The sequence below is a fragment of the Paramacrobiotus metropolitanus genome, unplaced genomic scaffold (assembly GCF_019649055.1).
Source record: "Paramacrobiotus metropolitanus isolate TYO unplaced genomic scaffold, Prichtersi_v1.0 Parri_scaffold0000035, whole genome shotgun sequence".
NCBI lineage: Eukaryota > Metazoa > Tardigrada > Eutardigrada > Parachela > Macrobiotidae > Paramacrobiotus > Paramacrobiotus metropolitanus.
In genome coordinates, this window is record NW_026570255.1 from 554,237 (window position 1) to 577,145 (window position 22,909).

Below are 22,909 nucleotides of genomic sequence, written 5' to 3' on the forward strand. Positions count from 1 at the left end.
GTAATGTATATACACTAATCCATGTCCATTAATTGTACCACGAGTGATAAGAGTCTCGGTGTTCTTTCAGTGTTTAAAGTTTAAAGATCGGATGCAGGTCTCCGTCTGCGTGGTAGTAAACGATGACGTTGATCGAGCTTCTCCGCAGAATTTATTTATTTTCCCCCACAACATTATTTGCAGTTCAGTGTAGCCTTAACAACAAGTACTCAGCTGTGCGCTGTTAGCGATTGAGAATGTTAGATTTAAATTGACATGACACGAATTCATTACAAGTAACAAGTTAATGAAAGTTAGTTCAATAAAAGTCCGCCGGTTTCCCTTAGCTGCTTCTAGTTAGAGGTCCGCGGGATGGAAGGAAGCAACGCAGTGGGCCAGGTGACATTGCAGGTGAATGGCGTGTTGGTTATGGCACAATACAGGAGATACGCCGTCAGTCGTGTCAGCCGGTTCACATCGACGAAATCCAGGGCATTCTCTCCTGTCGGAAACGGCTTCAAATATGTGACACCCTTTCGGGGGTCGTTCGTCTGCCGCGCACGGATAATCTGCCAAGCGTTACACCCGTCAAACACCCGGTATGTCAAACATATGTGGCAAGCAGCGCCGCTGGGAATGCGTTGTACGCTTTGACTCTCCACTTTCGTCGACGAAAACTATTCTACGTCGAATAGGCAGGATGTCGACTCGTCACGAAGTCGTACTAGCGTTTTGCTAAACCGTCTTTAGTTTTGTTGAGTTTTCTTCAATTTCTTAGTTTTCTTAGGTACCTTGGTTACTTGAGCCATAGGTTTCTCAGCCGTGGCGCGAAGAAACGCTCAATAAACATAAAAACTTTCGTAAACTAAGACGACTAAGAACAACCTAAGAGAATCGGGAAACCCTAGTAACAGCCGGAAAACGTAAACAGCCCTAATCAATTGATCGAAAACGGGGAATCGTTAACGAAATTAAAGAATTCTAGAAGACCCTACTAGGAACCTATGGCAGTTAAGGCAAACACTAGCTCCACTTCGCGACGAGTGAATACCGTGTTTGTTCGACTTGGCGACGATTCCGAAACTGCCGTGTACGAAATGGCGCGCCACTGCTTTATCTATCACTGTACCTTCCTAAGTAACGACCGAATCTTGACGGAATGCAATTTCCGCTTCCAGATCGCGCAGAACACCACCCGTTTCTGCTCCTCATCCAGCAGTGGACAGCCTTTCTCAATCATCTCCCACCAGTCAACGACCGTCGGACGCCAGTCGCGGCGCATCCGTCCGAACGGGATATGTATGGTGATCGGCAGCCGGACATCCTGAACCGACTGGAAGATCTCGCAAGTGAAGTTCTTGACGGTCAGCGTGTGACAAACCGCTGCCAGCTGGTCAAATACGCGCTGGAGTGTAAGGATGTAATCCACGGCAGTATCTTCCAGAACATACTGACAGTTAATGTTCTGCAACACCAGGTCGTGCGGGAACTTCTCGACGGCTCCTTCGATCAGCGTGTGCAGAAAGCGTCCATCACACAAGGGCAACTCGTTCAGTCGGAGTTTCTCCTGGGAATCACCCTGGACTGGCGAACCCTTAACGGCCACCACGCGATTACTCCAGCAGCGATGTGCACAGGCCACAGCGATGTACACCGAGCACGGACCATCTAAATCGCTTTTGGATGGGAACTCGATGTGCAGCAGACTTTGAACGGCGGTCGATTTGAGTAGACGGTTCCAGACGGTGCACACCGCGCGCAACCGGCACTGGTCAACGGTCGGCAGACACTGCAGGGTCTCCGTCAGGATCTCCATGGGAAGGAGGCGAAATGCTCTACCAGGAGCAGGCACCATACTTTTCGGCGCTGGTGATGTAGAGCGGCCGCAACAGGCCAGGAAAACCTTCCACCATTTTTTCGTGGCCAGATAATCGCCCGCGGGCCTTGGCTTCTTGTCCTTCGTGGAACAAGCGCTTGTTGTCTCCGCTGCCAAAGGCCGGAGCACCGATTCATTCTGAAAAAACAAGAAATAAATGTAACAAACCAATAATTCCCTTCTGGCACAGTAATCGCATAACTAATGTACATAAAACTGAAGATTGTCCTTCACGTAGCCTGATTCCGGTATTTCGTGCAGTTTCCAGGACCAGGGAGCCATGACATTCGGGTGTCGGATACGGTCGAGGCGAACGATGCTTCTGACGTCGCCGCTGGACAAGTAGATGACGGCCAGACCGAACTGGCCGTACTGCCGATCATGGACGAGGAGGGTCGCCGGCTGCCATGTCCACGGCTCCGACGGACTGCGCTGCATCAGCACCTCCACAGGATTCGCGATTTCTGCAACCATCAGCCTCATAAAGATATTATCCTGATGGTTTTGAAGAAATCCCGTTCTTTTCGTCACAAGAAAGGACTTTCTCTGCACCACTTCTGCTGTACTGATAAAAAATAAAGAATAAGCTACAAAAAACATTCTGAACTAAAAAGATGCCAAACCCAACCGATCGTCCATCCACGAAGCTGATACAGAATGGAAAAATGCGATGTAAATCCAATGTGAATTAATGCGTGCCAAGCCGTTACTTCGTGTCACAAATACATGTCAGCAGGATGTTTTATCATGGTTACCTGGATCACCATAAAATCCAGAGCGCATCGGTCGATGCTGAGACTAAGAAGACTCAGAAGGTACGGACAAAAAAGCCTGATCAAAGGGAACCCATTCCTTTCGTCGGTCCGCGCATCGAAAATCCACGATGAGTCCGTTGCTGGACACGGCCACCACACTGCCGCACTGGAGCACTCCATCGCCACCACGGACTTCCACAACCACAGCGGAATCCTCCCCATTCTTCGCCATTGACGGTGTCCGTTTGTCACTTGACACCAGCACGTAATTGCACGTTGTAACTGTGACGACGTTGGTGTGAAATTCCAGCCACTGGTTGACTGTTCCCAGTCGTAGTCAAGCGACCGCGGTTACGGGAACATGAAGGTTTTAAGAGTGTTGCACATCGATAAATTTAGCAGGAGCCTGTACACCACTAGAAGTGACGAGGATGTTTTGAAACGAATACGATTATACGCTATACAAAGCTCCCGGATATAAAAGAGATGCTACGCTTTGGTCACGGCTATTTCACTGAGATAGTAACTACTTGTATTCAGCGTTGTAATCAGTCAGCGTTGTAATCGAACTTAGCGAAGCGATGGCTTTCTTAATTCAGAGCCATTTATTGCTATCTGTCGGTTACGAAAACCCGTTAATTTGGAGCCGGCCAAAGTGCCCTGGTAAAGAACAGTTCCGTACATGGCAGGAACAATAAGACCCAATTATGTATTTTTTTCGTTCGCAGTTATGCCGACTGGAGAAATCGATTTCGTTCTGCACATTAATTTTGTAAAGGTATCCCAAAATGTGTAGAACTACTCGGCGGCAACGTGGTGGAGAAGTGTTGCTGAATATCTCACGAAACCTCATCGAAAGTCAATCCGTCAGCGTTAGCCATCCAGAAAATTGCTTTAACGTTACACGAATATGGCACTCTTATCCTGCGAAATATCCTTAATAATTCGCAGCTTTTGTAATAATTCATCGGCTTTTATCCTGTCTGGTTTGTCATCGAAGCAAAGCAGAATGCAATGCGCCAAATCGGTCGGGATGGACTCGTCAATGTACGGCATCCATCCGTCCATTACCGCGGTCATGTATTCCGTCTCCGACATGTTGTTCGTATTTTTCACGCTTCCCGGCGTCTTAACAAGCCGTTTCTCCCGTCCGTCTAAAACGCAATCCATTAAATCCACAATAATGCAGCCCAAACTCCAAATGTCGGTTTCTCGTCCAACTGCTTCTCCGGGGAGTGGAACGCCACTAGTGCAGCGTGCCAATTCAGGAGACATGTACTGGTATGCTCCACCTGCTTCTCGAACGTCAGCACTGTTGGTGCTTTCTTGTTGGGTGTCTAGAAAATTATCCAGACCACCAATCACGACTCTGCTTTCATTCCCTGTGGAATTTATCCACATATTTTTCGGGTTAAGATGTCCGTGCGTAAATGCAATTTCATCCCGGTGCAAATAACTCAGTCCGTCGGCAATTTGGCCAGCATAGTTGATAGCTGTCTTATAATCGAGAGAACTTTGATGTACAACCGAAGCCAAATCTATAAACACAAAAATTAACATTTAAAAAATATTGAAGGATTTGAAAAACATTCGTAAACGTGAACTTTTGTTAACATCTTCTTATAAATATGACGAAGAAGATAAAATACATGGCGATTATTTAACGTAACGTATACTTCTATAACATATGATAACATATATAAAATGAATTTCCCACATTTTTAAATTAAATTCAGTAAAGACTTTCATCCAGATTTCACCGTATCGAAATTGTATAAATCCATTACCAGTGTGACGGTGATCGCAGCACTGGTTTTTTCGATGGTGACTTTATGGTACATCATCACATTATCATGCTGTAAACGGACAAGGCGTCTAAATCTGCTACACCAGCTCGCCCAGGCGTTAGTACTCAAACAGTTTCCGCCGCTTCCCGGCAGCTCGATGATTTTAATCGCCACGGTATCGTCTCCATCCAGTGCTGTGCTGCGTTGTACCACTCGGCCTTTGTACAACACTCCGCAGCGACCTCTTCCCATTCCGCACTGGCCTTTTCCTAGGAAATCCACGTAGGCATAATCGCAAGGGCAGTTCAGCGTGGTTTTATGGGCTTCGTCGACTGTGCAATATCTACACCAGACCATGGTACCAGAATATTCCTCCATATTGTTAGCATTTGTGGCAACAAAATGCCCAAATGGACTTGTGGATAAAAGTGTTCTGTGGAAATGTTACTGTAAGCGCAAGGAAGGGTGAGAGACTGAGAGATATTTCACGAAGTACCACCGCGATTCTCAGGCTTTACTGACAGCGTTGTGGAAAGCCGGAGTTGCACACTTGCAGCGGAATTGCTTGCACGCTGCAACTCGTTATCAGCCGATTGCACAAGATTTATAGAGATAAGGAACGCAGAGCGTTTACAGTTTGTAGTTGTAACTTGTACATACAACACCGGCTTCGCAACCTGCCTTGTAGTTGTAGCGTTAAAGAATATTTTCACACTTGCCGGATTCAAGCCTTCCACTCAATACAACTGGGGGTAGGATTACCTTTCCCTTCCCTTTGCTTTTGCCTTTTCACTTTGCCTATTTCAACTTCACCTTGCCTTTGCCGCCGCCATTACCTTACCGTTCTAATTCTGCTGTCATTGACGTGTTGCCTTACTATGCACAAAAAGTGCATGTCGGAATATAGCATCTCTATCATTTACGGTACTAACGAAAAAGAGGATTGGTGAAGTTGGACGCCGGTTAACGACTTTCTTTATTGCACTCGGTTTATAATGTTAGCATTGACCTTTTAGTCAGTCAGAGCAGTAATAAAAGGAGAATCCACGAAGAAAAAAACTAATCTATCCATTCAAAGTTAAAACAACAGCTCGGTTTATTAGAACGTCGGCTAATAAAAAACAAGAATTTTCCTGGCGGAAACCGTTGTACGTATGTACATTACCAGTACATTACATAAAAAACATATCCTTTAAGAAAACTACCGTAGGAAAATATATTTTTGTACGGATCGCTGGAAAATACCTGCTGGCTTTACATCGTCTACCAGTCGTACTCGTAGTTGTTCACGTATTTTGCAATCAGAATAAACAAAGTAATCTGCGACAGATTCTCCACGCGAAAATCCTGCAACCCATCAAAACACCATTTTTTCCCGCGGTAATGCAGCGCTGGACGCGGATCAGCTGTCTGTGTCGCGCAGAGCAACTGCAGCAAACAATATACCATATGCATATCAGTCTCGAACAATATGAGACTAGAAAACTGAAAATCGTACGAAGATGCACCCATCTAGCAAAAATTACAACCGCTGCACACTACTTCAGACATATAGTTAAACAAAATTTAAACATTAAAAAACAGCCACAGTATTTATCTTCGCTCTGACTGAGAGGCACCATAATTGTACCGACAAAAATTCATTCTTCAGTGGCTGCATGAAACTCTGGGAATTTTTTCCCTGCTGTTAGTGAACCGGTACACTTCATGGGTCGCAAATTCCGTATCTATGGAGAAGCCCGTTCCTCTTCACTTTCCTTAAACAGCATTTTTGTCTAGCTACTACACAGTAACGTTGCGGCTGCTTTAAGTACGTTACGTTTTGACCCGAGAGAAGACTGACTGTAACAACCAGTTAACTGCTGCGCTTACCTCGCAGGCAGAGATGGCGCGACGACCAGCATCACGCATACTGGTTAGCCAATCAGCCAGCTGTCGCAGCTCCTCCGGCGTGGGCTCCGGAAAATCCTTCTCGAATGCCTCCCACATCGCAATTTCCAACGCACTGATCGGCATACGACACAGAGATACCTTAGCTCTTATTTCCTTGCTGGGGACACTGTACCAGAAGTCTCTATCGTTCAGCTGGATCTCGGAGTCGATCCAGTGCAGGGCTTCACACGGTACACTGCGGCACACGGCGAGGAAATCCTCCAGACGCAGCTCGTGGTCGTATCCGCTGTCGTCACCGGCTGCAACCACCGCAGACCGGTGAAGCCAACAGCTGGGAAACCCGCGGCGGCTACCAATACCGAAAGCGCAACGCAACCCCACCAAATAGATGGTGTCCAGTCGAACGCCGGGTTTATGCTGAGCAATACAACGGATCATGTCCAGCACTTTAAAGATGACAAGGTCATCTCGGATCCATCCCTTCCGATTGTCAACGATGATGCGTTTCGTGGAACCAGTCAAACACTGACAGATGGGCGATACTAGTGTGTAGAGAATTTGCTGACACATGACGTGCCTGTGGTTAGCCGACATTGTTACATGAAGCGTGCCAGCCAATAACGGAGAAGATAAGATGTCCCTCCACAGTGGGCACACCGCGCGCAGCTTGGTCTGCGTGAATGTGTTCAGATGGGAGAAGAAGTCCAGCCACAATTCCGTTGGCAACAGATTTGCATTTTCTGTGTCCGGGATCGCAGGTCTGGAAATAAGAAACCAGTATGGAGACCTTCCGCGGAGCACCCCACTGATCTGATCCACCTGAAAAGCCGAAATCGTAGACCACATATTGTCGAACAGAAACGGTCGACCCGCCAGCAATTCCAGCTTATATGCTAAACGACTCTACTTTTCAGGTTCCATAGGTTTATTTAGATTTGCTTAGGATTCTTGGTTTTCTTACTTTTCTTAAGTTTTTAGGTTCTAGCTTTTCTCAGGTGTCTTAGATTTTCTTAGGTTTTCTTTGTGATGATCAACGACAATTGTGTTCGTCGAAAAAAACCGTTCGAACCTCTTGCATCACTAACGGCTGTATAGTTACGTTTTTCCCACTTACGATAGTGTCGAAAGGAAATGTTTCCTCTGGTACTGGGGCATGGCAGCGCCGAATGAGCCACAGATGTCCATCGACAACAGCCGTCAATACCACCGACCACTTACTCAGTAGACTGCCTATTTCGTTGTTCAATTGTTGTCGCAGTGCGTCAATTGGGATGTCAGTGTAGCCGGGCGGAAGCTGTACAGCATGCTTTGTAAACGTCGCATTTCCAACGCGAACTGGGACAACGCCAGTTTCCTTCCGCGAGAACGCGGACATCGGTTGTCCTTCACCGCTAGACGATCTTTCACGGATTCGATCGAAATGGATAATATCTATGCGGGGCCGCACACTTCCCCACCGAACTGCCACCACATGAAGGACATGTACCAGCGGACCGCACCCGGCCACCAGCATTTCACCAGGATACCAGATCCACGGCGACCCGGGCTCGTCACGCATCAGTACTTCGACCGGGATGGTAGTATCGTTACATTCGCTAGCGACACCTACAATGGAAAGGCCTCTCGAGTTGTTGGGAAGAAAGACATCGCTGTCGAATGTGAAGAACTGCCGTCGCTGGTTGTCGCAGAAGAAGTCCACGAAGATCCCGTTGTCAGTTACGTCCTCTACCCGCCCGTAGCGAACGAGTCCGTCGCCGCCGAGCACGTCGACGCTGTTTGGTTGGTAGATTCCCTCGGCCATCTCCACAGCGGTATTAGAGCAACCGACGTCGTGCTAGCTGGAATTTCTTACTAGCCTTAAGAATAAATAAAATATACTACGTACTGATGCATTGAAGTGGGACGAAAACCATCATATGTTGAAGAGCGACACGAATTTTACGAGTAGACAGGAAGGCCACAAAGTTGATACTCGTAACTCGTAAACAACAGATCCTCACAGAAATTCAACGCAAACTTTCCGTGGCTGGACTCAGTGCCAAGCCATAGAGCATACCATGACACGCTACGCCCTGCTACATTCTGACTATGCTGAACTGAGTCAACTGAGCACAATCAGAACGTACTTGACTACTTGGCTTGTTCACGGCTTCCACTAATTCATTCTTAGAGAACAAAAAACTCAGTTTCAGACATTTACGCGAATATAGTTCTATCCGCAAAAGCACTATAACCGTGGACCAAGAATGAGTCCAGGACGGAAGCCCAGACTGACAGGACTCCGTGTAGTGTAGAACGTGACGTGTTAGAGGAAGAAATGCACAACGCACGATATCCAGTCTACGTTATACACTTTATTAACGTTCTCTATCGTGAAAACCAACACTCTGACATTCAGTCAACTCAGAGAGCCAAATTCCACCTGCTCTCGACAACTCTAATGCACTGCGCAGCAGTGAACACAATGAACGGCAGTAGCCGACCAATCAGAGAAGCGCTGCGTCACAGACGGCAATTCCCCACGGAGTAGTGCAACGAAGCACTCCCGTAGCGCCAGTAGCGTCACGCAGGTGGACGCAAGGGAGCCATCGCCTCACATGCCTCTGGGTGGGAGGCTGAGCTCCGTCGAAGCTTGATCCATTCCATTCCGCTCCGAAGGTGGTCTGTGCGCGCTCTCGTAAAAAAAAAACATCAAATTCTCTTATTCCTTCTTATATCACATGATTCCAAATGCACAATGTGAAATAAAGAGATCTGTATAAAAATACTATTCCATATAAACAGATCAACAGTTATAACAGATCAACAGAAGCAGTTAAATGAAACATGTAGACTAGGATCCTCCATTGACTCGCGTAGGTCACTGGTCCTGTCCACCGTTTTCCACATCTCTTTGGCCCATTCCGCTCCATCTTGAGCATATTGCGCAGCTTCGTGCGACTTTCATCACATCCGCTTGTAGGAATAAGGTGCGTATCGAATGTACGTCTTAGGAATACTGCTTCAGTTTTGGAATAGATGCGTATCAATTGTACGACTTTATAATGAGATCCGGTTTAAGTCATGGAGGGACGTCATATAGATAAGCGAAGTTAGTTCGCTTCCTCCCTGGTAAGATCATCTTTCTGATCGTGGATGTGCGACATCATCTGGTACAGTTAATTCAGCATAAGTCATGGAGGATCTTAGCCATTTTTCAATCGGCTTTCAAGCTCATCTCAGCTTGCCTCCCTGGTAAAGTTAATTGCGTCGCACAATCCATCTCTTCTGCCTTATTTAGAGAGCCGGCCAAATGTACCGTAGCTACTCTTAACTAAGATGAGTCGATATATAGGGATCGTTCTCGATCTTTTGACTTTTCCCCAGTATCTGAATTGTCTGCCGAATCGGTCGGGTTCATAGCAGATTCCTTTTCATCAATTGAAAGCTTCGGAATTGAACTTGATGATGACTTCGTCCATTTCGGTTCACTTCTCTGGGTGGGAGCCGAGTCCGTCTCATCATCTTTCGATTTTTCTTCCACAATTACACCTTCTTCTTGGGAAGTTACATCGGTTTTTGACCTGCCGCCGCTAGTCTTAGCTGATTTCGATGGTGGCAACAGCGATGTCTGTTGTCAACCTTTACTCCTTCCCAACTCCTGCTCATATCGTTGTAACGCCGTTTTTTAATCTTATTTTGTGTTTTTGCGCCCTTTAGTTATCCGATCAAGGAGTCCCGTATCGGCGGCATCTTCATCAGCTCCTTGTCGCGTTAGGAATTCCGTAGGAGTGGGTTTCGACTTGGTCTTTTTGACCTTCCTTTGCTCGATAGCAGCGGCGATATCGCTTGCCAACTGTGCAGCTGTTGCTCTCACTGCTTCGAGCTGCTGTTGCCTATCGGTGGCAGCAGAGCGTGGTTTGAAACGATCTGCTACCTCATCGTTTTCAACTGCCATGTCAGCATCCTTCTGCTGATCGGTAGCAGTGCGTGGTTTGAAAGAAGACTGATGAGTCAAGTCTTCTGGAGAAGCACGATCTGCTAGTTCAGCATCTTTCTGCTGATTATTAACGTTGGTAGCAGTGCGTGGTTTGAAAGACTGTTTCAAAGTACGATCTGCTACGGTGACATCACCATCGTTATTTGCCGGTTCGGCGGCTTCCGCTAAGTTGCCAGCTTGTTCGCTCAACTTGATAGTTACTGCTGTTTCAAAGTCCTTATCCTGTTTCTTCGATCTTCCTCGTTTCTTTTTCTTCGTCTCTGCTATATCTTCTGATGATTGAGGTATCGTTGAGCGTGGTTTGAAAGAAGCGCGCTCTGCGTTGTTAATACCATCGGTAGCGGATCGTGGTTCAAAAGCTTCTTTTGGACCGCGGTCTGCCTCGGTCTCCATCTCATCTACTCCGGTAGCAGATCGTGGTTCACGCTCTGATACTCCTTCATTGTCCTCTCGTTCTTCCGTTAAAGGTGGATGCCATGGCTTTAATCGATCGATGGAAACGACTTTCAAGTCGGCTTCCTTTATCGGGTTCATTTCGATGACTTCGACCTCATTCGGTCGCGGAAAGCTGAGAATTTTCCAAACCTTATCGTACTTCTTCTTGAAATCCGATTGAACTTCCTTTTTCCCTTGTTTCGTATCTTTGGGGAGTCGAATAAGTACGAAGTCGCCGATTTTAAAGTTCGGTTCCGATTTCTTCTTGTTATAGATCTCAGCGTTCTTTTCATATGCATCTTTTATGTTGCATCTGGCAACTTCCTCAGCGAATGTCAGATTCTTTTTCATGGTCTCCACCCATTCGTCTGGAGTACCATAATCATCTGGTAAGTTCGTTTTTGTCACCACATCCTCCGGCATAGTCATCTCTCTTCCATGTAGCATGTAGTATGCTGAATAGCCAGTTGTGGCATGTACCACTCTGTTCATGCCTGAGACCACGTACGGGAGGTATTTGTTGAATTTTCGCTCATTTCCTGCTTTCATATACTGTGCCAGTCCATCTCCGATGATCTGCATCTGCCGTTCGACTTGGCCCTGGCCTTCAGGGTGATATGCCGTTCCGAACGTGTGTTTGATTTTGAACACGTTGGTGACTTTCGATAAGACTTCCGCTGTGAAGTGCCTTCCGCGATCCGTATGTAAGATATGCGGTGCTCCATGTACCAATATCACATGTTTTACGAAGACTTTGGCGAATTCCTTCGCTGTCGCCGTCTTCATCGGTACTGCTATCACATATTTCGTCAGCTGGTCGATGAACACCGCTATGTATTTGTATCCTCGTTTCTTTGTCGGTAATAAAGGTCCTTTCAGATCGGCGTATACTCGGAAGAAAGGATGTCCCACTTTGATCTCTTGCAGTTTTCCAGGTGGGCATTTCCTCGGTGTCTTGGTGAACTGACATCCTTGGCATGCGAGTATATAATTCTTAACGTCCGTACTCATTCTGTCCCAATAGTATCGCAGTCTTATTGCTGCTAGCGTCTTTTCGTATTTAAGATGACCTGCTGCTTTCTCATCATGCAGCGCATGGATAATCGCTCGTCTCATCGACAGTGGTACGACGTATGACCTTTCTAATCTCCCTTTATTATCTTTTATTCGATACAAAATTCCGTTCCACAGCTGGTAATGAACTTCGAACTTCGATCTCGTTTGGGCATCTGCTAAATGTTCGAGTTCATCGATGATCATTGCGAGGTGAGGATCTTTCAGCTGCTTATTTCGAAGCTGCAAGTTCGAGTCATCCTCTTCTTCCTCATCTCCTTGCAAGTTGACGATGCGAACAGTTGCGGTGCTGAGATCGTTCCAGTCAGTGATGACTTTGCATCGTGGTAACGGTTTATGGCGGTTATCCTTCTTTTTAGGGAATCTCAGCAGTTTGATCGGGCATTCAGTTAGAGCTCGTACACGGTTAACGTTAATCGTTGATTCAGCCGGCTCATTCGCCGTAGCCGGATCATCTTTTACTCGCTTCTCTCGCTCTTCGGCCATCTGTACGAAGAGTTGCCACACTTCGACTGCCGGTTCCTTTATGTCATACTCTTTTTTAATATCTTCGAAGTTCGGAATTTCATCGAATTCTTCATCATGGCATGTTGGGCCTTCGATTGGTGCCCTCGATAATGCATCCGCATTATCGCAGTACTTTCCCGGTTTGTACTCGATTTTGAACTGATGACCTTGTAACGCCATCGCCCATCTCGTGAGTCGCGGATTCATGCCAACTTTATTCGTTTCTGATCTCAGCAAATTCGTTAATGCCTGATGATCCGTTCGTACGGTGAACTCGGAGTAATCGATGTACGATTTGAACTTTCTGACGGCGAACACGACCGCCAGACACTCCCATTCGGTTACACCGTAATTCCGTTCAGCTCCATGTAAGACGCGGCTCGCATAGGCAATTGGATGACCTTCTTGTGATAGTACTGCTCCAATCCCTTCTTTGCTCGCGTCACATTCAATTACCGTTGGCTTAGCTGGATCGAACTTCGCTAAGACTGGACCTTTGCATAGCAACTTTTTCAAATTTTCAAACTCCTTCGTATGAACTTCGGTCCAGTCTTTTCGTACATGCTTGTCGTTTCGCAGCAGCTCATACAAGTGACAGGTCTGCTGTGCATATCCAGCTATGAACTTCCGATAGTAGTTTGCTAATCCGAGGAATGATCTCAGCTGTCGTTCAGTCTGGGGTCGCTTAAATTCTGATACTGCGGTGATCTTTTCGGGATCCATGCGAACTCCATCTTCACTGAGTATGTGACCCAGGAATCCCATCTGCCGCATTCCAAATTCGCATTTCGTCGGTTTGATGGTAAAACCTGCTTCAACCAAGCTTTGAAGGACATTCCTCATATTCTGCAGGAAAATCTCCAAGTTTTCCGGCAAAATGACATCGTCGATGTATCCAAAGACGCAGCCCTTTCGCTTTGCCTTGGATAGGACTTTGTCCATGCACAGTTGAAACGTTGCAGGTCCATTGCAAACTCCGAATGGCATTCGTTTAAACCGATACATGTCATCTTGAGTCACAAATGTCGTTTTGTTGATCGAATCCGGATCCATCGGTATCTGCCAGAATCCACTTTGCAGATCCATCTTCCCGTAGTATTTGTTACCTGCACATGCATCTAGCAACTCATCCGGATTCGGTAGCGGGTAGTTATTTTTCTTCGTTAGCTTGTTCAACATGATGTAATTGACGCAGAATCTTGTGCCCATGGTTCCGTCACCATTCTTTTTCGCAGCCAGCACGACTGGAAAACTCCAGTCGGCATCTGATGGCTCAATGACGTCCTGCGCCAGCATCTCTTCGATATGCTTCGTGATGAACTCGCGACCTGTCCAGCTCGTTCTGGCGGGATTGCATTTTACTGGTTTCGCACCTCCCGTGTCAATTACATGGGTGATCCCCTTTACATCGCCATACGGTTTTTTCGATGTGGGAAGCACCTTCCAGAACTCCCAGAATGCATTATACACATCGTTTTTCTGAGCTTGTGTGAGATCAGGTCCGAGTTTCAGATTTCCGATGATCTTTGTCAGCTCGGCTTTCGTTGTGTCATCCACTTCGGGATCAAAAAGCACGTTCTTTACTGTGCCACTATTGATCTGGACGTTCTCCATATGATCGTATGGCTCAACATAGCCAAGGAACTGACCCTTCTTAACAACTTGCCGTTTAATGCTGTGGTTAGCGATGACCAGATCAAAGTGCCTTCCTCTATGATCGGTCACTCCTGCTAACGGTTGAACATCAGTTTCCACTTGGAAAACGGGTGTAAACATCAGCTTCTCTTTAGCTGGTACGAATTTCCCCATTCTAACTTTTACACGGGTACAAACGGATGGTTTTAAAACAATCCGTTGATCGCTATAGACTCTTATCGTCTCTCTGTTCAATTTCATCCTTTGCACCTTCGTTCTTCTCACTCTAATGTCCTGTTCCTTTTCTTCATCAACTTCGTCATCTTCGTCGAGATCGAGGAGATCCTCTTGTTCTGAGAGATCGTTTACACCTGAGTCTTCTGAAGTTGTTGAGTTGTCACTCGAGCTTGTCCAATCTGAATCTGAGTCACTGCTCTCATCGTCAGCTGCAGCGCTCTTATCAAGTGGCCGCTCATCAACTCCATCTCCCTCAGATGAAAGGTCACCTTCGTCGTCCTGAGAATCGCTAAGTTTTTTCGTTTTCGGATTTTTGAGCAGGGGTTTGCCCGTTTCTTTTGCCTTGATTCCATATTTCGCTGCGATTCTCGGATGACTGCGCGTTACTCGCACTTTCGGTGATGACCTTTGTTCATCGGAGTTCGATCTCCGATCATCTGGAACTGTCCCTTCGAGCTGATCGATCTCTTCCAAGCTCATCAATCTGTTAATCTCGACCGGTGGGCCTTCCTCACCAGTATCGAGTATATTTCCATCTTCTTTTGCTTCTGTTACTGGGTTTTGTTGCCCTGCTGAGATCCTTTCGAGCTCCTCTTGGAACTTTTTCCACATCGCTCCCTTTTCTGAGATCATCTGCGAGATCTCGAATGCTGTTGGTGATCTCTCTTCATCTGTTACGATCATCTCCTCATCTCCAACTTCCTCATATCCGATGGGTCTTTTAGTCCCAATGAAAACGCAATTTGCATTCAAGTCTTCAGCGAGGAGTTCGTTGTTAGGAGTCATCTCTTACATACACCATTTATCATCCCCTCGTTGAGGGTATTCAGCTCCATCTGGAACTGGTGCGAAGGTCACCTTTTTCTTGACCGTGTAACCAGCTGATCCAACTTCTCTTTGTTTTCGATATACTTTCAGTTCAAGTATATCGGTATCTGGCAGTGGAGGGAATTCCGCTTCCAACTTTTTCCAATACTTTTCAAAGGATTTTTCATTTCCTCTCTCCAGCGCCTTATAGAACATTTCGAACAGCTCATATACTGGTTTGCCGAGTCCGGTTGGGAAGATGATCGTTGTTCCTTCTCCCTTATAGAGGTGATTAACACGAAAGTCCCAGAAAAGATCGGTTCTTGCATTTTCCCACATGATTCCTTCATCAAATACTTCATTTATTTCTCGATCGAGTTTCGATCGGAGTTGCTTGACGTTCGGGTCCGATCTCCCTAAGTTCGCAATCAAGCTATCGACGCTGTTATCCAAATGAAGCAATGATCTCCCCCTTGTTATGATGAAGTTCCGAACGCAGGATAGCCATTCCTTATATCGCTGCCAATGGTAGCGTTCGATGTGCTGATTCAACATTGAGTTTGTTCTACTAATACTTTTCGCTTCCTTCTGGACATGGTTTTTCGTCTCTTCGATTGCCGCATTGCAGCTTGGCCAATCTCTGAGATCATCTTAACAAGCATCTCGACGACATTCCTCACATCTCCCTTGAGGTTGCACTCGACACGGGTTCTCATTGTAACCGTGATGACAACTGCTAATACGTTCTTCCAGTGTCATTTTATCGAGGCAAGCGAATGGGTTGTTGCTGTCGTCGATTTCCGTATTCCAAAAACCGTGATCCGGTGTCCTTTTATCCTTGTCAGATGAGATTTCGATGATCTCCGGTTGTTTTTCGGTTCGATGATCTCTCAGCTGTTCAATCGCTCCATCTCGTATCTCACTTAAGAGTATCTGCTCATCTTGTGTCATCTTTTTCGGAGCGTCTAGTTCCTTTTCGAACTTCTTGTCGTCCCATACTTTGGCGACTTTTATTCCCAGTGCCTCTGGTACTGGGATAGACTTTGCCCACTCCATTCCCGGTACGAGAGATCGTTTCGATTCAGCAGCTGCTTCCTTTTGTATGGCTGCGATCTGCTCCATTGTTAACGGCGTTTCATCGTTCATTCCCAGTGCCTCTGGTACTGGGATAACATCTTTATCCGCTACTTTTTTGTCATCTTTCGTCGTTCCCTGTGCCTCTGGTACTGGGAGAACGACGTTTGCCCGTTCTTTCGGTTTAACTGATGACCTCCCCAATCGGGTCGCGATCTCTTTTTGGATGGCTGCCATTTGTTCAATTATCGACAGCTGAGCAGGTGAACCTCCCCTTCGTTGGTTCATCATCTGCTTTCCCGGTGCCTCTGGTACTGGGATAGCCTTTTGATCCGTTTTAGCTGCTTTTGCAAGTCCAGTGACCTTTCCAGCTTGTACTTTGACAGCTGATTTCGGCTCATCTTCAACTTCCTCCTCCCCATGATTATCGATCAGGACGAACTTTGTCGCCAAAAAATCATGTCCCAATAAGACTTGTACATCATCTGTCTTTGGTCTTACATAGAAGGAGTGTTGACTGGTTCGTTTTCGCAGTGTCACTGGTGCTACGCAGTAATGCGTCACGTTAAAGCCTGATGTTCCGCTGATTCCATTAATTCGCACCAATCGATCTGGTGGCAGCGGTAAGACGTGAAGTCCGTTCTTTTCGCAAAACGGTCGACTGATCAGGGATGTTTCCGCACCGGTATCCAACATCGCCAAGACCTTTATGTCGCCAATTTTCACCTCATGTGTGTACGCTTCGATCCTTTTCGGCAAATTATGCTTCGATCCATTTTGTACTTTGAGCGTACGAACGGTACATTTAACTGGGATAAGCGATACAGGTCCCGGATCCATATCAACTGCTGAAGAAGACACCTGCCCGTTCGCTAAGGTACTGTTCTTCTTCAGTATCGAGCTCAGATGATCGATCCTATGTGGGACATCAGTTCGGATATCGTAAAATTGTCTCTTCTTTCCATCTTTTAAGCTTTGTATCATCTCACACCCCTTTTCCTTTGCAGCTTTATCATCTTTAACGATCTTTTCAACTTCGTTTAGTTGCTCCTTCGCAACTTCTGAGTGATCTTTGATCACCTCAGAAATGGTCTGATACAGTGTCACCTCATCTGGTTTATCACGCAGATGCTCGATGATCTCATCTGTGATCTGGTCAGCCCGTTTCATCTCATCTTCTTCGCTATCGTTCAGCTGATCCGGTGATCTCTCGTATGTGACCATCTCATATCCCTTTTGGGTCATCCAATCGATCACCTTCGCAGATACCTCATTGTTCGTTTTGTTCGGATCAGTTTGCGAAGACATCCCATCTGTTCGAGCTGGCGACTTATCATTAGCATCTTTCTGTAGTGCTTCGGTTAAGTCCCGTGACCTTTCAGTGCGTTTCATGGAAAATCCACCATCTGGCAACTTCTGCAACGGAACTTTTTCTCCGTAATTTGGCGGTTTATCAGCTGAGGGAACATTTCGTTTCTGATCAGCAAGTGTCCTCTTATATTCCATCTCGTTGAACACTGGGGCGGGGTTCATTGACCCTTGGGCTGGTTTCCCAGTAACCAGCTCCTCCAGACGTTTTCTCTCGAATTGCGTTCGCAGCTGCTGCATTTTCCAGGAATCTTCTTTCGACATCCTCGCTTTCTGAGATGCTTTCGGCGAGACAGGTATCCACATGCCGTGGTTCCCATGAGGTCGATATGTCACCTTTTGCCAGTCTTGCATCCGCTGCAGCATCTCTGCATCATCCAATGAGTCATCGGAGATCTGTTGTACTTGTTCGCTCTCTTTCAGCTGCACTTTTCGCAGCGTCGGTTCCTTTGCCTGACCTGTTGCAACGATCTTTTGGTCGTCGCTTTTAGCGTTAGCACTTGCTCCACGATCTCTCGCTGGTGCTTTCCTTATAGGAAGTGGTTTTTCATCTTTGCTGCCCACTGTGGCGTTCTGTTCTAACCACCTTTGTTTTAGTACCGTATCATCTTCATCTTCCGGACAATTCCCGAACTTCGTTTTCATCTCCGCATTCTGTTTAAGTAGGAATTCTCGGAATCTGGAATGTTGATCATTCGTCTCTTTTTCTTCCAGTTTCTTCTTCAAGTTCGCCTTTCGAATGATCTCGTTACGTTGAGCGCGCCGTTCTTTTAGCTTTTCGGCACTACATTTTCCTTTATTTATCAACTGATCATCAGCAGTACCATTCTGCTGTGGTTTCGCAGTTCCATTCTGCGCAGGTGGTCCTTTCTTCACCTGTGGTGGCATCTTTTGAGCCATCTCACTCACAGTACCATTCTGTGGTGACTTCGCAGTAACATTCTGCGGAAGTGGCCTTTTGTCCACTTGTGATGGCATCTTATGAACCATCTCTTTCAGCTGATATGACGGCATCTTATTAGCCGTCTCGCCTACAGTCCGATTCTGTGGCTGTGGTACTTTGCCCACTGATGATGGCATCTTATTAGCCATCTCTTTTGCAGTCCGATTCTGCGTTCCTCCTTTATCCGGTGGTTTCGGTTGCGGGGGATCAGTAGGCTCACCGGCACCTACTGATCTTGGCCGTTTCCCTGATCCAGCACCTGCTGCCGCTGCTGGACTTGTTCATTTCTCTGGCCAGCGCCGTTCGCGCCGCCGCCGTCGTTATTATCGGCGCGTCCGTTGCCGCCGCCGTTCCGGTTGCCATATCCGCCGCGTCCATTGCCGCGACTTCTTCCGCGGAAGCCACCTCTTCCTCCGCCGTTATATCCGCCGCCGCCACCATTTCCATTGCCCTGGCCGGCGCCGCCACCGTTCCCTTGTTTGAACGCGGCCCATCTCGCAACCAGGTCGTAGCCGTTCGCTACTGCTTGGCGCCAGCCGCCTTGGGCTCGCAGCCGTTCCCACTCTCGGGTGGCGAACAAGTTCGGGTTCCGGTTTGGTGGCATACCAGCGAACATGCAGTTCTGTGCATCGTGGTTACCGAATCCACAATTTTGGCACAGCTGCACGCCCTGGGCGATCCATCCATCAATTTGACCGAATTTCCATTCCGTTCGGGAACCCTGCGGCTGCTGATAGTTGCCACGATTCTGTTGGTAGTTCCCTTGTCGGTTATTGGGCTGATAGTTGCCCTGCCCCTAATTTCGGTTAAAGTTTCCATTTCGTTGGCCACCATTCCAATTTCCGTTTCCGTTTCCATTTCCGTAGTTGGGCCTTCCTTGCATTTGGGGGCCCCCTCCCTTCAGGGGATTCGGCATAACATTTGCCAGGGCCATTGGCCTTGCCTGCGCCTGCGCTTGTATCGCAGCGACCATGGCATATGAGATCGGCTGTCCGGTTTGACTATCGATGAAAGTCATCTCCTTGCGAGTTGGGGATGGCGATCTCGTCTGATAATCCACTGGAGACGGTGTGGCTGCATATTGCCTCTGTGCCATCTCGACCTGTCCCGAGCGGATGGTCACGTAATCCGGTTGATTACGTTGACCTTCGACCACCTTGTATTTATCTTCGCCAGCTGCCCATGATCTGAAGAAGTCCTTGATCTCCGTTGGCGTTCTGAACCCCTTCGTTTTCAGCGCCTTATATAGATCATTATCGACTCTGCATCCGTCGATGAGGAATGCAACTGCTTGCAATTCGGTGATGGCTTTCTTAGCCTTGAACTTCATGATCGCTTGGTAAAACTGTTCAAGCGTCTCTTTTCCAGGTTTGAATTTCCTGTTCATGGCTTCACGTAGGCCAAGGACTTCCTCGTTTCGATCTCCAAACTCATCTTTGAACTTGTTCAGCCATTCTGTAACTGTGTATACTTCTTCTTCGGCTTCTTCAATATCCCTTTCGCTATCGAACCAGATCTTCGCTGGTCCTCTAACGGCGCTGGCGATATCGATGAGTATCTGATCGTCAGTTAAATCATATGTCCGCTGTGTTTCTTTAACCAGCCGGATCCATCCGCCTACCGCATCTCGGTTACCATCAAAGGTCGTAAGATCGGTTTTACGGCCCATGTTCCTGATGGATCTGTTAAATTCCCGTTGCCCTCGATCTTCATTTCGATCGTCTCGTTGGTTGCGTTCGTTTCTATCATTTCGGTCGTTTCGGTGTCCTCCGAAATATCTGCCATCATGTTCGTGTCGGGGAGATCGTGCATCTTGGTTGGCACTATCTTTAACTACCGTTTCGATGGGCTGTTGGAACTGTGAGGGGTCATCGAAGCTCGAGTGGTGTTGGTGACTGCCCGACGGGTTTCTTTTATCCGAAGTTTCCCCATCTTTTTCCGCTTTGAAACCTCCTGTGCCGCCGCCCGTTCGTAGCGGCATCTCAAAGTGGAAGCTCCCGCCCGCTTCTTGTGCCTTACTGTAGCTAGGCGGGGGCGTATCAGCCGTATTCCTTTTTCCACTTCCTGCTTGCAGAATTAGCTCTTCCCTGTGTTTATTTGTCACTTTCAGGCCCTTGTTCTCGTCTTCGAGACGTTTAATCCTGATGTTGAGCTACTCGTTTTCCGTTTGCAGCTAATCTCGCTCCTGCTTGAGCATATGGGCGAAATTCTGCCGCTGAATCGTCTCCGCATTTAACTCCTTTTCGTCTGTCTCTCTCGCTTTATTCTGGTCGATTAGCTGATTCATTTGCTGTTCCAGTTGAGCATACGCATCAGCTGCCGATTTCAGATGAGTTCTCGATCGGGTGACTTCATCTTGGTGAGTCATCACCGTTTGCGTCATATCGACCAGCTCCGTGTTGAGCTTTATGTTCTCGTCTGTTAGCTCACGGATCTTTTTCTGATGTTCTTTGCTCTCCACTTCGACTTTTGTCACCTTCGTATCTAGTCGTCGTGCTTCATCTTCCCATCTTTGGCCCCATTCGGCCGCCTTCTCGCCAGCTTCTTTGAGCTGTGCGTTCTCCTCAGTGACCTGCCTGATCTCATCTTTTAGTCGTTGTCCTTCGGTAGCTAAAAGATCGCGCAGATCATGTGCCACTTTAACGGCATCATCAGCTCGTTTCTGATGATCTGCCGATTCTTTTTGGAGAGTTTCGATATTCTCATCTTTGAGCTTCAGGTCATCCCTGAGCTTGAATATATCCTTGTTCACCGCTGTCAATCGTTTAGTCGCTTCCGCTAGTTTGTTTGCATACTCATCTCGCTTCGCTTCAGCTTCATCTGCCTTTTTGCGAAGTTCATCGCACTGATCCTTCAATTCGGCTATGTGCCGTGACCTTTCAGCTGTCTCTTCGGACATGCTCTCGTTAAGTTCGTTCACAGCTATGTAGCCTTCCATCTCCCTATCATCGGCTATTTTCACCGACTCTTCCGCGATCTGTACTTGGCGTTGATATCGAACTTTCCACTCTTCCGCCGTATTCTCAAGGACAGCCTGTTGCTGTTCCAGTTCGTATATACGCGTCTGTAGCGATCCCACTTTATTCTGATATTCTTGTTTCTTCTTAATGACTTGAGCTTCCTTTTCTTCCAATGAAGTCTCAAGTTCTCTGACTCGTCGTTTCAGGCTGGAAGTGGGGCTGTTCGGAGATGGGGATCGTACATTGACGATCTTTCCCGTCTGATTCCTTTCAATCAGACTTTCGGGGATGTCCTCAAAAGGTGTCAATCCCTGAGCTCGATCAGCTTCCTTCATCGCGGTTTTGAATGACATATTCAATGTCATCTCATCTTCAGTGAAGTATGATTCTTCATTTCCGCGATTAGACGTCATCTCATCAGATGCCATTGGACTCTCGAAGATGTCCTCAGTTGTTGTTTCATCTCCAAGTGTGAGATCATCTATCCTAAGTTCGTTGAGGTCATCTGATGTGATCTTTAGCTGCTCGGTGAGATCGTTTTTAACCAGGTTCTCCTTCTTATCCTGGTCGGTTATGTCGTTTTGCGATGTCAGATCCATCTCTGCAGCTCGTTCCGAGCTCGTTCCTTCTTTGGTGACCTCCTGGTTCACCTCGTTGTTTCCCGCCGCAGACGCGGGAGATCGTTTCAGATCATCACTGGAGCTCTCCTGAGCTGACACTGCTCCGAGTGCCTTCTGATATGTCGCTTCCGACCCACGTGAATCTTTCTTCACGGGGACTTTCGGTGCTCGAGTGTTTCGATCATGTCCAACTGGACGCGAGTACGGGTACAAGTCTTTTTTGTACGGGTTATGTGCGCCTTGCTGTGACCCGTGAGAGCTACGGCTCCCCTGACTACTATTCGATGTCGGTTCGATGATCTCTTTGTCCATGGTGATCGGATAACTGAGACGCACCTGTTGGTTTTGCTCAGACACACGTTATATGAGATCGTTTTAATTCCCTGAGATCACTTTTTAGCTGATCTGATTCGATTCAAGTTCGTTTTTAAAGGTCACTTTTTTGATGAAAAGATCGAGAGGTTTGCCTCAGAAATGATCTCGTTCTGCTGCTAATATCAATAAGACTGCTAAAAAGATCGTTTTAAGTTCGGATCAAGTTAAAATAGATGATCTCAGGTCATCTATAAAGGTCACTATCTGATCTGATCTGATCTCAAAGGTCACTGATGATCTCGAGATGATCGATCTCCAAGATGGTCACTTTTCCGTCAACTCAGTTCAATTAAAACTAACTTCTTTTAGCTAATTTTAGATCGTTTCCGATGAAAAGAGATCGATCTCACTGCTGGGAGATCGTTAGGAGATCGTTTCAGATCGTTTTTACCGTTGAAAATTTTGACCAATCAGAGCTCGTTTAACTGACCAATCACGTGTGCCTGTTAAAATTTTCTGACCGGCCTGACGTCACAGGTCGACGGCCAGACTCGCGCGCCGTGTGCAAAAGCTACGCCTACATCTAGCTCAGCTCAATACGGACCAATGAAAATTGCGCTTTTTACGCCTCAACCAGTCCAATAATTAATAACGTTTTTTACCTG

General features: G+C 47.0%; 2 protein-coding genes across 2 annotated transcripts; both read right to left on the bottom strand.

Moving 5' to 3' along the window:
- Positions 1-218: 218 nt before the first annotated feature.
- LOC129589470 (uncharacterized) lies at positions 219-4,932 on the bottom strand. Its single transcript, XM_055484248.1, has 5 exons — positions 4,398-4,932; positions 2,611-4,148; positions 2,066-2,319; positions 1,109-1,993; positions 219-548 (listed from the first exon to the last, which is right to left on the bottom strand). The coding sequence occupies exons 2-5, from the start codon at positions 2,636-2,638 to the stop codon at positions 333-335; spliced, it is 1,383 nt and encodes a 460-aa protein (XP_055340223.1). The 5' UTR covers positions 2,639-4,148; positions 4,398-4,932; the 3' UTR covers positions 219-332.
- Positions 4,933-20,522: 15,590 nt separating this feature from the next.
- On the bottom strand, positions 20,523-22,241 carry LOC129589486 (uncharacterized). Its single transcript, XM_055484262.1, has one exon. The coding sequence runs from the start codon at positions 22,239-22,241 to the stop codon at positions 20,523-20,525; it is 1,719 nt and encodes a 572-aa protein (XP_055340237.1).
- Between the last annotated feature and the right edge of the window lie 668 nt (positions 22,242-22,909).

Coding starts and splice junctions, on each gene's coding strand:
- LOC129589470 (XM_055484248.1), bottom strand. CDS start 2,638: ATGCGCTCTGGATTTTATGGTGATCCAG. Junction 2,320..2,610: donor TGGATTTTATGGTGATCCAG/GTAACCATGATA, acceptor TGATGGTTGCAG/AAATCGCGAATCCTGTGGAG. Junction 1,994..2,065: donor AGGACAATCTTCAGTTTTAT/GTACATTAGTTA, acceptor TTGTTTTTTCAG/AATGAATCGGTGCTCCGGCC.
- LOC129589486 (XM_055484262.1), bottom strand. CDS start 22,241: ATGGACAAAGAGATCATCGAACCGACATCGAATAGTAGTCAGGGGAGC.